Below are 15,763 nucleotides of genomic sequence, written 5' to 3' on the forward strand. Positions count from 1 at the left end.
AATTTTTTTTCTTTCATGGGATGTGGGTGTCACTGGCTAGATCAGGATGTATTCCCTATCCCTAAAATTGACCTTGAGAAGGTGGTGAGGACAGGAGTCCGTGTGGCGTAGGTACACCCACAGTGCTGCGAGGAAGGGAGTTCCAGGATTTTGACCCAGCGGCAGTGAGGGAATGGCGACATAGTTCCAAATCAGGATGATGTGTGACTTGGAGGGGAACTTGCAGGTGGCGGCGTTCCCATGCATTTGCTGCCCTTGTCCTTTAAGGTGGTAGAGGTCGCAGGTTTGGAAGGTGTTGTCAAAGGAGCCTTGGTGCGTTGCTGCAGTGCATCTCCTCATTTCCCGGCGGAGCAGCAGGAGAAGGTAGCGACTCTTCGGTGGGTAAGTGAAGGCACCAGGAGCTGTGTTTTAAAAGTTGTACTTACTGTTTTCCTTGTGTTCAAGTTACTTTTGGCGCGGGAGGAACCGGAAGCTGGACGGCAGCAAGGACTCCTGGGTAGGTATTTTCTTTAAAGGTGCGGAGCAGAGTTAACTCGAGACACTACACATGTAGTGTCTCCCACCCATCCTCCTCCTCTAACCTAATAATAAGACCCTTTTTACCCTCCTCCTCTAACCAAAAAGGACTGAACAGGTAAGCTAATTCACTGTTTTTGTTAATATCTATATTTGTACTTAATAAAGGGGTAATTGAGTAAAAGAAATGGCAGCCAGGGGAGTGCAGTGCTCCTCCTGCAGTATGTTCGAGGTGAGGGGAACCTCCGGTGACCCTGCCGACTTCACCTGCTGGAAGTGCATCCGTCTCCAGCTCCTATCAGACCGTGTTAGGGAACTGGAGCTGGAGCTGGATGAACTGAGGATCATTCGGGAAGCTGAGGGGGTGATAGATAGAAGCTACAGGGATGTCGTTACTCCACAAAACAAAGGCAGCTGGGTAACAGTTAGAGGTGGGAAGAGGTCAGTGCAGGGATCTCCTGTGGTCGTTCCCCTCAGCAACAAGTATACAGTTTTAGATACTGTTGGGGGGGACGGCCTATCGGGGGCAGGCTGCAGTGAACGGGCCTCTGGCACGGGGTCCTGCACTGTGGCTCAGAGGGGAAGGAGGGAGAACGGGAGAGCACTAGTCATCGGGGACTCGATGGTGAGGAGTACCGACAGGCGGTTCTGTGGGCGCAAGCGAGACGCACGGATGATTTGTTGCCTCCCTGGTGCCAGGGTCCGTGATGTTTGTGATCGCGTCTTCAGGATCCTTAAAGGGGAGGGGGAGCAGCCAGAGGTCGTGGTGCACATTGGCACCAACGACGTAGGAAGGAAGGGTGGCACAGATGTTAGAAGTGAGTTTAGGGAGTTAGGCTGGAAGCTGAAAGCTCGGACGGACAGAGTTGTTATCTCTGGTTTGTTGCCGGCGCCACGTGATAGTGAGGCTAGGAATAGGGAGAGAGCACAGCTGAACACGTGGCTGCAGGAATGGTGTAGGAGGGAGGGCTTCCAGTTCTTGGATAATTGGACTGCATTCTGGGGAAGATGGGACCTGTTCAAACAGGACGGGCTGCATCTGAACCAGAGGGGCACCAATATCCTGGGAGGGAGGTTTGCGAGTACTGTTCGGGAGGGTTTAAACTAGTTTGGGAGGGGGATGGGAACCGGACTTGTAGTCCAGGGACCAGTGGGTCCACTCAGAAAGACAAAGAGTGTAGTGAGGTATTGGGGAAGGTAGCACTGTCGCAGAGGACAGATGGGCACGGAGAAGGGTTAAAGTGCGTATACTTCAACGCAAGAAGCATCAGGAATAAGGTGAGTGAATTGAAGGCGTGGATGGGCACTTGGGACTACGATGTTGTGGCCATCACTGAAACGTGGATAGGTGAGGGGGAGGAATGGTTCTTGGAGGTACCTGGTTATAGATGTTTTCATAAGATTAGGAATGGTGGTAAAAGAGGTGGGGGGGTGGCTTTGTTAGTTAGAAATAGTGTAACAACTGCTGAAAGAATTTTCGAGGAGGATCTGCCGACTGAGGCACTGTGGGTTGAGGTCAGGAACAGGAAAGGAGCAGTCACCTTGATGGGAGTTTTCGATCGGCCCCCCAATAGCAGCAGGGAGGTGGAAGAGCAGATTGGGAAACAGATTTTGGAAAGGAGCAGAAGTCACAGGGTAGTAATTATGGGGGATTTCAACTTCCCAAATATTGATTGGCAACTCTTTAGATCGAATAGTTTGGATGGGGTAGTGTTTGTGCAGTATGTCCAGGAAGCTTTTCTGACTCAGTATGTAGACTGCCCGACCAGAGGGGAGGCAATATTGGATTTGGTACTAGGTAATGAACCAGGGCAAGTGATAGAGCTGTTGGTGGGCGAGCACTTTGGAGATAGTGATCACAATTCTGTAGCATTCACTGTGGTAATGGAGAGGGATAGGTATGTGCAACAGGGCAAGGTTTACAATTGGGGGAAGGGTAGATATGATGCTGTCAGGCAGGAACTGAGGAGCATAAGTTGGGAGCATATGCTGGCAGGGAAGGGCACGGTCGAAATGTGGAACTTTTTCAAGGAGCAGATAGTAGGGGCCATTGATAAGCATGTCCCTGTCAGACAGGGAAGGGATGGTCATGTGAGGGAACCGTGGTTGACAAGAGAGGTTGAGAGTCTTGTTAGGAAGAAGAAGGATGCGTATATAAGGTTGAGGAAAAAGGGCACAGGCATAGCTCTGGAGGGATACAAGATGGCCAGGAAGGATCTGAAGAAAGGGATTAGGAGAGCTAAGAGAGGGCATGAAAAATGCTTGGCGGGTAGGATAAAAGAAAACCCCAAGGCCTTTTACGCGTATGTCAGAAATATGAGGATGACTAGGGGGACCGTAGGTCCGGTCAAGGACAATAGCGGGAGACTGTGTGTTGAGCCGGAAGAGATAAGTGAGGTTTTGAATGAGTACTTCTCTTCGGTATTTACGAATGAGAAGGGGTGTATTACTGAAGAGGACGGTGTGAAACAGACTGGTAAGCTCGAGGAAGTGCTCGTTAGGAGGGAAGATGTGTTGGGGTTTTTGAATAACTTGAAGATAGACAAGTCTCCCGGGCCTGACGGGGTATATCCAAGGATGTTATGGGAAGCAAGGGATGAAATTGCAGAGCCGCTGGCAATGATCTTTTCATCTTCTCTGTTGACGGGGGTGGTACCAGGTGATTGGAGGGTGGCAAATGTTGTGCCCCTGTTCAAGAAAGGAAATAGGAACAACCCTGGGAATTACAGGCCAGTTAGTCTTACTTCGGTGGTAGGCAAGTTGATGGAAAAGGTGCTGAGGGATAGGATTTCTGAGCATCTGGAAAGACACTGCTTGATTCGGGACAGTCAGCACGGTTTTGTGAGGGGTAGGTCTTGCCTCACAAGCCTGATTGAATTCTTTGAGCAGGTGACCAAGCAAGTGGATGAGGGTAAACCAGTGGATGTGGTGTACATGGATTTTAGTAAGGCATTTGATAAGGTCCCCCATGGTAGACTTATGGAGAAAGTCAGGAGGCATGGGATAGTGGGGAATGTGGCCAGTTGGATTAAGAATTGGCTAACTGATAGAAGGCAGAGAGTGGTCTTAGATGGTAAATACTCAGCCTGGAGCCCAGTTACCAGTGGCGTGCCACAGGGATCAGTTCTGGGTCCTCTCCTGTTTGTGATTTTTATTAACGACTTGGATGAGGAAGTCGAAGGGTGGGTCAGTAAATTTGCAGATGATACAAAGGTTGGTGGAGTTGTGGATACCGAGGAGGGCTATTGTCGTCTGCAAAGGGACTTGGATAGGTTGCAGTGCTGGGCTGAAAAGTGGCAGATGGAGTTTAACCCTGAAAAGTGTGAGGTCGTCCATTTTGGAAGGACAAACACGAATGCAAAATACTGGGTTAACGGTAGGGTTCTTGGGCATGTGGAGGAGCAGAGAGACCTTGGGGTCTATGTGCATAGATCGTTGAAAGTTGCAACTCAAGTGGATAGGGCTGTGAAGAAGGCATATGGGGTGTTAGCGTTCATTGGCAGAGGGATTGAATTTAAGAGCCGTGAGGTGATGATGCAGCTGTACAGGACCTTGGTAAGGCCTCATTTGGAGTACTGTGTGCAGTTCTGGTCGCCTCATTTTAGGAAGGATGTGGAAGCCTTGGAGAGGGTGCAGAGGAGATTTACCAGGATGTTGCCTGGAATGGAGAATAAGTCTTACGAGGAAAGGCTGAACATTCTAGGCCTCTTCTCGTTAGAACGGAGAAGGATGAGGGGTGACATGATAGAGGTTTATAAGATGATCAGGGGAATAGATAGGGTAGACAGTCAGAAACTTTTTCCCCGGGTGGAGCAAAGCGTTACAAGGGGTCATAAATTTAAGGTGAAGGGTGGGAGATATAAGGGGGATGTCAGGGGAAGGTTCTTTACCCAGAGAGTGGTCGGGGCATGGAATGCCTTGCCTGGGGAAGTTGTTGAGTCAGAAACTTTAGGGACTTTCAAACGGCTTTTAGATAGGTATATGGATAAAGGAGAATGATGGGGTATAGATTAAATTGTCCTTGACAGAGGACAAAGGATCGGCACAACATCGTGGGCCGAAGGGCCTGTTCTGTGCTGTATTTTCTATGTTCTATGTTCTATCTGGTAGATGGTACACACTGCTGCCACTGTGTGTTGGTGGTGGAGGGAGTGAATGTTTATAGATGGGGTGCCAATCAGCTGCTTTGTCCTGGATGGTGTCGAGCTTCTTGAGTGTTGTTGGAGTTGCACCCATCCAGGCAAGTGCAGAGTATTCCATCACACTCCTGACTTCTGCCTTGCAGATAGCGGACAGGCTTTGGGGAGTCAGGAGGTGAGTTACTCGTTGCAAAATTCCCAGCCTCTGACTTGCTCTTGCGGCCACAGTATTTATGTGGCTACTCCAGTTCAGTTTTTGGTCAATCGTAACCCCCAGGATGTTGATATTGGAGGATTCAGCAATGATAATGCTGTTGAATGTCAAGAGGAGATGGTTAAATTCTCTCTTATTGAAGATCGTCATTGCCCTGTGCCTGTGTGGTGGGAATGTTACTTGCCACTTATCAGGTCAAGCCTGAATGTTGTCCAGGTTTTCCTGCATAGGGACACAGACTGCTTCAGTATCGGAGTCGTTGTGAATGGCACTGAACATTGTGCAATCATCAGCGAACATCCCCACTTCTGATCTTATGATAGTGGGAAGCTAATTGATGAGGCAGTTGAAGGTGGTTGGGCCTAAGACACTACCCTTTGGAACTTCTGCAGTGATGCCCTGGGACTGAGATGACTGACCTCCAACAACCACAACCATTTGGGCTTGGTATGACTCCAACCTGTAGAGAATTTGTCCCGATTCCCATTGACTCCAGTTTTGCTAGCTTTCCTTGATGTCATACTCGGTCAAATGCTGCCTTGATTTCAAGGGCAGTCACTCTCACTTCACCCCTTGTGTTCAGCTCTTTTGTCCATGTTTAGAGCAAAGCTGTAATGAGGTCAGGAGTTGAGTGGCCCTGACGGAACCCAAACTAAGCATCAGCGAGTGGGTTATTGCTGAGTAAATGCCGCTGGATAGCATAGTTGATGACCCCTTCCATCACTTTGCTGATGATCGACAGTAGATTGGATTTGTCCTGCTTTTTCTATACAGGACATACCTGGGCAATTTTCCAGATTGCCGGGTAAATGCCAGTGTTGTAGCTGTACTGGAGCAGCGTGGCTCGGGGCGCAGCATGTTCTGGACCACAAGTCTTCAGTACTATCGGCAGAATGTTGTCAGGGTCCATGGCCTTTGCAGTATCCAGTGCCTTCTGTGGAGTGAATTGGATTGGCTGAAGACTGGCACCTGTGACGATGGGGACCTCATGAAGAGGCCGAGATGGATCATCAACTCGACACTTCTGGCTGAAGATGGACGCAAATACTTCAGCCTTGTCTTTTGCACTGAAGTGTTGGGCTCCCCCATTGTTGAGGATAGAGTTATTTGTGGAGCCTCCACCTCCTGTCAGTTGTTTAACTGTCCATCACCATTCACGACTGGATGTGGCAGGGCTATAGAGCTTGGATCTGATCCATTGGTCGTGGGATTGCTTAGCCCTGTCTATTGCATGCTGCTTCCGTTGTTTGGCATGCAAGTAGCCCTGTGTTGTAGTTTCATCAGGTTGACACCTCATTTTTAGGTATGCCTCCGAGTGCTTTCGCAAAGGGGCCAAGTACTGGTCATAAACCTTGGTGGCCTTGATGCGGTGGTAACAGGTTGGTCACTTTGGGCCTGCCCCTGCATTTGCCACCAAGATCCAGAAGAAGCTAAAATAAAGGCAGAAAGGATAGACCGAATAATTACAGGCCAGTTTGTCTAACCTCAGTAGTGGGTAAATTATTAATCTATTCTGAGAGACAGGATAAACTATCACTTAGGTTAATCAAGAATAGTCAGCACGGATTAGTTAAGGGAACATCTTGTTTGACAAACTTGACAAATGTTATGAAGAAGTAACAAGGAAGAGCGATGAGAGTAGTGCAGTTGATGTTGTCTACATGGATTTTAGCAAGGTATTTGACAAGCTGGATACAAAATTGGCCAGAGGCAGGAAACAAAGGGTAATTGTTTTAGTGACTAGAGGGCTGTTTTCAGTGGCGTTCCGTAGGGCTCAGTACTGGGTCCCCTGCTTTTTGTGATGTATATTACCAATTTGGATGTAAATATGGGGGGCAAGATCAAGAAGTTTTCAGACGACACAAAGATTGGCCATGTGGTAGATAGCAAGGAGAATAGCTGTAGGCTGCAGGAAGATATTGATGGTCTGGTCAGATGGGCAGAAAAGTGGCAAATAGAATTCAACCTGGAGAAGTGTGAGGTGATGCAATTGGGGAGGTCAAACAAGGCAAAATACACGATAAATGGGAAAATACTGAGAAATGTAGAGGAAGTGAGGGACCATGGAGTGAATGTCCACAGATCCCTGAAGGTAGCAGGACAGGTCGATAAGGTGGTTAAGGCGGCATATGGAACCCTTTCCTTTTTTAGCCGAGGCATAGAATACAAGAGCAGGGAGGTTATGCTGGAACTGTAAAACTCATAGGTTAGACCACAAACTATGTGCCGTTCTGGTCACCTCATTACAGAAAGGATGTAATTGAACTAGAGAGGGTACAGAGGAGATTTACGAGGATGTTGCCAGGACTGGAAAAATGCAGCTATGAGGAAAGATTGGATAGGTTGGGGTTGTTTTCCTTGGAACAGAGAAGGCTGAGGAGAGATCTGATTGAAATGTACAACATTTTGAGGAGCCTGGATAGAGTTGAGTTGAAGGGTCTGCTCACCTTTGCAGAGAGGTCAGTGACGAGGAGGCATAGATATAAAGTAACTGGTACAAAAATGAGAGAGGAGATGAGGAAAAACCTTTTCAGTGGGGTCTGGAACACACTGCCTGAAAGGGTAGTTGAGGCAGAGATCCTCAACTCATTCAAAAGGAGTCTGGATATGCACCTCAAGTGCCATAAGCTGCAGGGCTACGGACCAAATGCTGGAAGGTGGGATTAGAATAGGTGGATCGTTTTTTGGCCAGAACAGACACGATGGGCCAAGTGGCCTCTTTCTATGATTCTATGGAAATACTCAGCAGGTCTGATAGCATCTGTGGAGAGATTTTGTCGATTTCTTCTGGAGCAAAAGGAAACACTGGGTCTCTTCCATGGTCCTGTGTCTCCCAATTGAGGAGCGTGGCCAGTCGCTGGTGTGCGCCTGTACTCTGGCTGTAACTCTCCACCTTCGAACCCTGTACGCCAAGCATCCTCCCAGATGGTGCACACTAACAACATAATTTTTCCGCCGGGGCACTGCCTTCAAGACGGCATGCAGCTCCCAGCAGCAAACGTTAGCTGTGCCTCTGACGCAGTTGCCTTTCATTTACCGGGATCTATTCAGAGTCTGGAACACGGTCACCTCCAGTCTGGAATGTCCCTTGCTGAAGGAGGAGGGGGCCCTGAATGTTCTGGCAGCCGGCTCTGGGGATGGACTGACAGGCGGAGGAGTAACTGAAGCCTCCAGGACGCTCCTCATTGTGGGCATCGATGGGGCTCGGGATAGTGGAGCGCTCCCGCCTGAGCTGACCCAGGCCCCGAGGTGGGTGGGCTGGAAGGAGGATCTCGTCGGCCCTGAATCCCTCCTCAGGAGCCGGTCCCACACAACATGAGCCTCCGTGCCATTCCCACACCACACGTAGGGACTTTCCTGTACGGGTTGCTCCTACTCACTCTCCACTTCCTCGCTCTCATCTGCCACCCCGGACATGCCACGGCAGTTTGTGTTGCCATCTGGAGGCAACGGGAATCCCTGGTGGAGGATTCCCTATGCGGGAGTCCTCCCCACTTTACATCAGGGACCTGGGGTGGAAGGTACTACACAAGGCAATCCCGTGAAATAAGATTGTTCAGTAGATTCATGGACTCCCAGGCTGCCTGTAATTTCTGTGGCCCGGACGAGTCAGTGTTCCATGTATATACGGAGTGTGCGAGGTTGCAGCCCCTCTGAGTTTTTAAGGGGGCTATTCCTCAAGTTTTGGTTGCACTTCAACCCCACGCTCCTGATCTTTGGGCGGCCAGTGCAGAGCGGGGTGGGCTGGGAGGAGGATCTCCTCGTCGATCTGTTCCTGGGCCTGGCCAAGGTTGCAATTCACCATCAGGGGATCCATCTGACCTGATTGCTTGTCCCTCTTCCGAGGTTACGTTCATGCCCAGGTGTCCCTGGAGAAGGAGCATGTGGTGTCCACTGATTCGCTTGAGGCCTTCTGTGACTGGTGGGCACCGCAGGGGCTGGAGTGCATCATAGAAAAAGCCAATGCTACTTTATTTGAGCTCTGTTTTATTGAGTAAAGCTTCTTCTACACTGTCCCATCAAACGCTCCCAGGACAGGTACAGCTCAGGTCACATAAAGAGAACATAAGAAATAGGAGGAGTTGGCCATTTGGGGTAACGCTCCCTCTACACTTCATTGGCCATAAAATGTTTTGAGACGTCCTGATGAGACGGTGTGTTGGAAATAAAGCTGATTTATTTGACATTTATCCAGAATAGTAAGCGCCAGCCTAGTTATAGGGATTATTAACATTAGCAGAAACAAACCCCAACTGTCAAAATGAGCATGGTTCAGTCCTGGATGTGATTAAAAGCAGCAATAAACAGCAGAATCCCTGCAGTCACTTGTGAACTCGCTGGTGTCTCAGCAGCTTGGATGATTTCGTGAAACCCTTCCCACAATCAGAGCAGGTAAACGGCCTCTCCCCGGTGTTTCAGCAGATGATTTCGACTTTTAAAGCTCTTCTCACAGTCAGAACATTTAAAAGATCTGATCAGTGTGAACAAGTTGGTGTGTTAGCAAAGAGGATAACTGACTGAATTCCTTCCCACACATGGAGCAGGTGAACGGCCTCTCCCCAGTGTGAACTCGCTAATGTCGCAGCAGATTGGATGGATAAGCGAATCCCTTCCCACATTCAGAGCAGGTAAACGGCCTCTCCCCAGTGTGAATACATTGGTGTTTCAGCAGATAATTTCTACTTTAAAATCTCTTCTCATGGTCAGAACAGTTAAAAGGTCTCTGATCAGTGTGAACAAGTTGGTGTGTCAGCAGGTTGACTGGATAAGGGCAGCACAGTGGTTAGCACCACAGCCTCACAGCTCCAGTGACCCGGGTTCGGCTCTGGGTACTGCCTGTGCGGAATTTGCAAGTTCTCCCTGTGTCTGCGTGGGTTTCCGCCGGGTGCTCCGGCTTCCTCCCACAGCCAAAGACTTGCAGGTTGATAGGTAAATTGGCTATTGTAAATTGCCCCTAGTAGGTGGTAGGAGAATGGTGGGAATGTGGTAGGGAATATGGGGTTAATGTAGGATTAGTATAAATGGGTGGTTGTTGATTGGCACAGGCTCGGTGGGCCGAAGGGCCTGTTTCAGTGCTGTATCTCTCTATGACTCTCTAATTCCTTCCCACAGTGAGAGCAGGTAAACAGCCTCTCCCCAGTGAGAATGCATTGGTGTGCGAACAGGTTCAAATGCAGAGTGAATCCTTTCCCATGTAAAGAACAGGTGAACGGCTTCTCCACAGTGTGAGTGCATTGGTGTTGCAGCAGCTCATTCCTGCAATTAAATCTCTTTTCACAGTCAGAACACTGAAAAAGTCTCTGATCAGTGTGAACAAGTTGTTGTCTCAGAAGGCTGGAAGACGGAGTGAATCCCTTTCCACACACGGAGGTGGTGAATGGCCTCTCCCCGGTGTGACTGCGTCGATGAGTTTCCAGCTGAGATGGGGAATTGAATCCCATCCCACAGTCCTCACGTTTCCACGGTTTCTCTGTGGCGTGGGTGTCCTTGGGTCTCCACAAGTTGGATGCTCGCTTGAAGCCTTGTCCACACACAGAACATGTATACGCTTCTCCCTGTTGTGAATGGTGCGATGTTTTTTCAGCCTGTGTAACTGGCTAAGATTTCTTCCACAGTCAGTGCATTAGAACACTCTCACTCGGGGCTGTGTGTCTCAGTGATTTTCCAGTCACACTGATGTTTGAAATCTTTTCCCACAGACAGAACAGACAAACATTTACTATTCAGGCCCTGATGAATCGTGCAACTTTGTCAGATCTTGATGTGCTTCTTGGTTTGTGTTTCCCGCCTTTAAATCCTCCCTTTCTAAACTCCTGTAAAAAAGAGTTTACAAAAGCCCTCACTGTTAGTCCAGGATAGAAATTCACAACATTCTCCCCTCTGCTTCCTGGCCCAGGATGGCGGTGCAGGCCCCCTGCTGCACATTGCCCCCGATAAATATGGTGGCTGTTAACCTGGGCCTATCATGGCGAGAAACCCCACAGCTGCCAATCCGCTCGGTGCAAATGCGGGACCGGTAGCTTCTTACTCTGAGTTTGAGGCATACACCAGGTATTTGTAAATTGGATAATGTTCCCTGTTTTATATTGGGGCCTGGGAAATATTGAAGCCCGCATTAACCTGCTCCCTTCAGCCTTCTCCTTCCTGTTCAATTCCATTTCCCACACTTTTACTCTCATCCCTTCCCATCACCCAGAAGCACAACAGGGTTCATCTTGTCCTCACATTCCACCCTACCAGCCTCCACATTAAACGCACCATCCTCCATCATTTCCCCCACCTCCAGTGTGATGCCAACACATCTTCCCCTCCTCTATCAGCATTCAGCACCCTCGTCCAAACCTTTATCACATCCAACAACCACTTCCCTTCCCATGCAAGCACAGGAGATGCAACACCTGCCTTTTAACTCCTCCCTTCTCATTCTCTAAGGCACCAAACACTCCCTCAAGGTGAAACAGCAATTTACTTGGACTTAAACACCTCGAGAAGTCCTCGAGGCGGCCAACAACCCCAGCTTATACACACTACTGAGCCAGCAGCACTTGAGATGGCTCGGCCATGTGAGCTGCATGGAAGATGGCAGGATCCCCAAAGACACATTGTACAGCGAGCTCGCCACTGGTATCAGACCCACCGGCTGTCCATGTCTCCGCTTTAAAGACGTCTGCAAACGCGACATGAAATCCTATGACACTGATCACAAGTCATGGGAGTCAGTTGCCAGTGTCCGCCAGAGCTGGCGGGCAGCCATAAAGGCAGGGCTAAGTGTGACGAGTCGAAGAAACTTAGTAGTTGGCAGGAAAAAAGACAGAGGCGCAAGGGGAGAGCCAACTGTGTAACAGCCCCGACAAATAAATTTCTCTGCAGTACCTGTGGAAGAGCCTGTCACTCTAGAATTGGCCTTTATAGCCATTCCAGGCGCTGCTTCACAAACCACTGACCACCTCCAGGCGCTTACCCATTGTCTCTCAAGATAAGGAGGCCAAAGAGAGAAACATAGAAAAATAGAAAATAGGAGCACGAGTAGGCCATTCGAGCTTGCTCCACCATTCATTATGATCATGGCTGATCATCCAACTCAGTAATCTGTTCCCGCTTTTGCCCCATATCCTTTCATCCCTTTAAACCCAAGAGCAAGATCTTACTCCTTCTTGAAAACGTACAATGTTTTGGCCTCAACTGCTTTCTGTGGTAGCGAATTCCACAGGTTCACCACTCTCTGGGTGAAGAAATTTCTCCTCATCTCAGTCCTGAAAGGTTTACCCCGTATCCTTAAACTATGACCCTTGGTTCTCGACTCCCCCACCATCGGGAACATCCTTCTTGCATCTACCCTGTCAAGTCCTGTTAGAATTTTATAGCTTTCTATGAGATCTCACCTCACTCTTCTGAACTCCAGCGAATATAATCCTAACCGACTCAATCTCTCCTCATACGTCAGTCCTGCCATCCCAGGAATTAGTCTGGTAAACCTTCGCTGCACTCCCTCTATAGCAAGACCATCCTTCATCAGATAAGGAGACCAAAACTGCACACAATATTCCAGGTGTGGCCTCACCAAGGCCCTGTATAATTGCAGTAATACTCAGCTGCACTCGAATCCTCTCGCTATGAAGGCCAACATACCATTTGCCTTTTTTACTGCCTGTTGCACCTGCATGCTTACCTTCAGCGACTGGTGTACGAGAACACCCAGGTCTCGTTGCATATTCCCCTCTCTCAGTTTATCGCCGTTCAAATAATAATCTGCCTTCCTGTTTTTGCTGCCAAAGTGGATAACCTCACATTTATCCACATTATACTGCATCTGTCATGCATTAGCCCACTCACTCACCCTGTCCAAATCACACTGGAGCTTCTCCGCATCCTCCTCACAACTCACCCTCCCACCCAGTTTTTTCTCATCTGCAAATCTGGAGATATTACATTTAGTTCCCTCATCTAAATCATTAACATATATTGTGAATAGCTGGGGTCCTAGCACCAATCCCTGTGGTGCCCGACTAGTCACTGCTTGCCATTCGGAAAAAGACCCATTTATCCTCACTCTTTGTTTCCTGTCTGCCAACCAATCTTCTATCCATCGCAATACACTATCCCCAATCCCATGCGCTTTAATTTTACACGCTAATCTTTTATTTGGGACTTTGTCAAAAGCCTTCTGAAAGTCCAAATAAACCACATCCACTGGCTCCCCCTCATCAACTCTACTAGTTACAGCCTCGAAGAATTCTAATAGATTTGTCAAGCATGATTTCCCTTTCGTAAATCCATGCTGACTCTGCTCGATTCTATCACTGTTCTCAAAGTGCTCTGCTATAAAATCTTTGATCATGCACTCTAGAATTTTCCCCACTACCAACGTCAGGCTGACTGGTCTATAATTCCCTGCTTGCTCTCTACCTCCCTTTTTAAATAGTGGGGTTACATGAGCTACCCTCCAATCTGTAGGAACTGTTCCAGAGTCTATAGAATCTTGGAAGGTGACCACCAATGCATCCACTATTTCTACGGCCACTTCCTTAAGTACTCTGGGATGCATACCATCAGGTCCTGGGGATTTATCGGCCTTCAATCCCATCAATTTCCCCAACATCATTTCTCTACTAATACTGATTTCCTTCAGTTCCTCTCTCTCACTAATCCCTGTGTTCCCCAATATTTCTGGTATGATATTTGTGTCCTCCTTTGTGAAGACAGAACCAAAGTATGCATTTAGTAGGTCAGCCATTTCTTTGTTCCTCATAATAAATTCCCCTGTACCTGACTGTAAAGGACCTACATTTGTCTTTACTAATCTTTTTCTCTTCACATACCTATAGAAACTTCTACAGTCAGTTTTTATGTTCCCCGCAAGCTTGCTCTCGTACTCTATTTTCCCTTCTTAATCAATCTCTTGGTCCTCCTTTGCTGAATTCTAAACTGCTCCCAATCCTGAGGTCTGTTGTTTTTTCTGGTTAATTTATATGCCTCTTCCTTGGATCTAATGCTATCTCTAATTTTCCTTGTAAGCCATGGTTTGGCTACCTTTCCCGTTTTACTTTTGCGGCAGACAGAAATAAACAATTGTTGCAGTTCATCCATGCGCTCTTTGAATGTTTGCCATTGCCTATCCACCGTCATCCCTTTAAGTAACGTTTCCCAATCCATCATAGCCAACTCGCGCCTCATACCTTTGTAGTTTCCTTTACTAAGATTCAGGATCCTCGTCTCAGAATCAACTATGTCACTCTCCATCTTGATGATGAATTCTATCATATTTTGGTCGCTCATCCCCAAGGGATCTCGCACAACTAGATTGTTAATTATTCCCCTCTCATTACACAATACCCAGTATAGGATGGCCTGTTCTCTAGTAAAATGGTGAGGGGTTTGGATAGAGTGGAGGTGAAGGACCTATTTACTTTGGCAGAGAGGTCAGTGACTAGGGGGCAGAGATTTAAAGTGATTGGTAGAAAGATTAGAGGGGAGAGGAGGAAAACATTTTTCACCCAGAGGGTGGTGGGTGTCTGGAACTCACTGCCTGAAAGGGTAGTTGAGGCAGAAACCCTCAACTCAGAGTTGGTTCCTCAACATATTGGTTCAGAAAACCATCCTGTATACATTCCAAGAATTCCTCCTCCACGGTATTGTGACTAATTTGATTTGCCTAAATCTACATGCAGATTAAAGTCACCCATAATTACAAATGCTCCTTTATCACATGCTTCCCTAATTTTCTGTTTAATGTCATTCCCAACATCACCACTACAGTTTGGGGGTCTATATACAACCCCCCTTAGTGTTTCTCAGCTCTACCCATACAGATTCCGCATCGTCAGAGCTAATATCTTTCCTCTTTAACCAGCAATGCAACTCCACCGCCTTTTGCTTTTTGTCTGTCCTTCCTAAATACTGAATACCCCTGCATGTTCATTTCCCATCCCTGGTCACCTTGCAGCCATGCCTCTGTAATCCCGACTATATCATACCTGTTTACATCTATTTGTGCGATTAATTCATCCACTTTATTGCGAATGCTCCGCGTGTTAAGGCACAAAACCTTAAGGCTTGTCTTTTTAACATTATTTGGCCCCTTCCCACTAATTTTCACTGTGGCCCTGTTTGATTCTGACCCTTGATTTCTCTGCCTATCACTTTTCTTATTCCCCTTACTGTCTTTTGTTCTTGTCTTTGATCCCCCCTCCTCTGACTCCTTGCAAAGGTTCCCATCCCCCTGCCATTTTAGTTTAAACCCTCCCCAACCACTCTATCAAATACTCCCCCTAGGACATCAGTCCCGGTCCTGCCCAGGTATAACCCGTCCAGTTTGTACTGGTCCCACCTCCCCCAGAACTGGTCCCAATGCCCCAGGAATCTAAAATCCTCCCCTCACACCATCTCTTCCGCCACGTATTAATCTGATATATCCTGCCATTTCTACTCTGACTAGCATGCAGCACTGGTAGTAATCCTGAGATTACTGGACCTTTGAGGTGCTGAAATAAAAACAAGAAATGCTGGAAATACTCAGCAGGTCTGGCAGCATCTGTGGAGAGAGAAGCAGAGTTAACTTTTTAGCTCAGTGACCCTTCTCAGAAGAACTCGAGGAACAGCAGCTTATATTTCAATTTGGCATTTCAGTCTTCCAGACTCAACAGAGTTCAACAATTTCAGATCATTTCAGTTGCATTACTGTGAGATGTAAACAATAAACCCAGTACTTACCAGCAGCACCTTCAGAATTGATGGTGAGAAATCCCATGCGCAGAGTGAGAATAAAATATTTGTCTGCAAAATCTCCCGTTCTAATATCCTGTAAAAGGAGTTTACAAAAGCCATCACTGTAAGTACAGGATAGAAATTCAGAACAGACAATTCTTGTTCCCCCAAAACTGTAAATCCCCAACAC

At 47.8% G+C, this 15,763-nt stretch overlaps 2 protein-coding genes across 3 annotated transcripts in view; both read right to left on the minus strand.

The window, feature by feature from the left end:
- Nucleotides 1–15,763, minus strand: part of LOC137351426 (zinc finger protein 229-like) — a 60,076-nt gene that overhangs the window by 43,885 nt on the left and 428 nt on the right. For both annotated transcript variants that reach the window (XM_068015875.1, XM_068015874.1), the window contains exon 2: nt 15,580–15,667. The gene's annotated coding sequence lies outside the window, so the exon portion shown is untranslated. The remainder of the gene's footprint in view (nt 1–15,579; nt 15,668–15,763) is intronic.
- On the minus strand, nt 9,939–15,693 carry LOC137351487 (gastrula zinc finger protein XlCGF7.1-like). The gene is made up of 2 exons (XM_068015935.1): nt 15,580–15,693; nt 9,939–10,424 (listed from the first exon to the last, which is right to left on the minus strand). The coding sequence occupies exons 1-2, from the start codon at nt 15,691–15,693 to the stop codon at nt 9,939–9,941; spliced, it is 600 nt and encodes a 199-aa protein (XP_067872036.1).

This window comes from Heterodontus francisci, chromosome 36, assembly GCF_036365525.1.
Source record: "Heterodontus francisci isolate sHetFra1 chromosome 36, sHetFra1.hap1, whole genome shotgun sequence".
NCBI lineage: Eukaryota > Metazoa > Chordata > Chondrichthyes > Heterodontiformes > Heterodontidae > Heterodontus > Heterodontus francisci.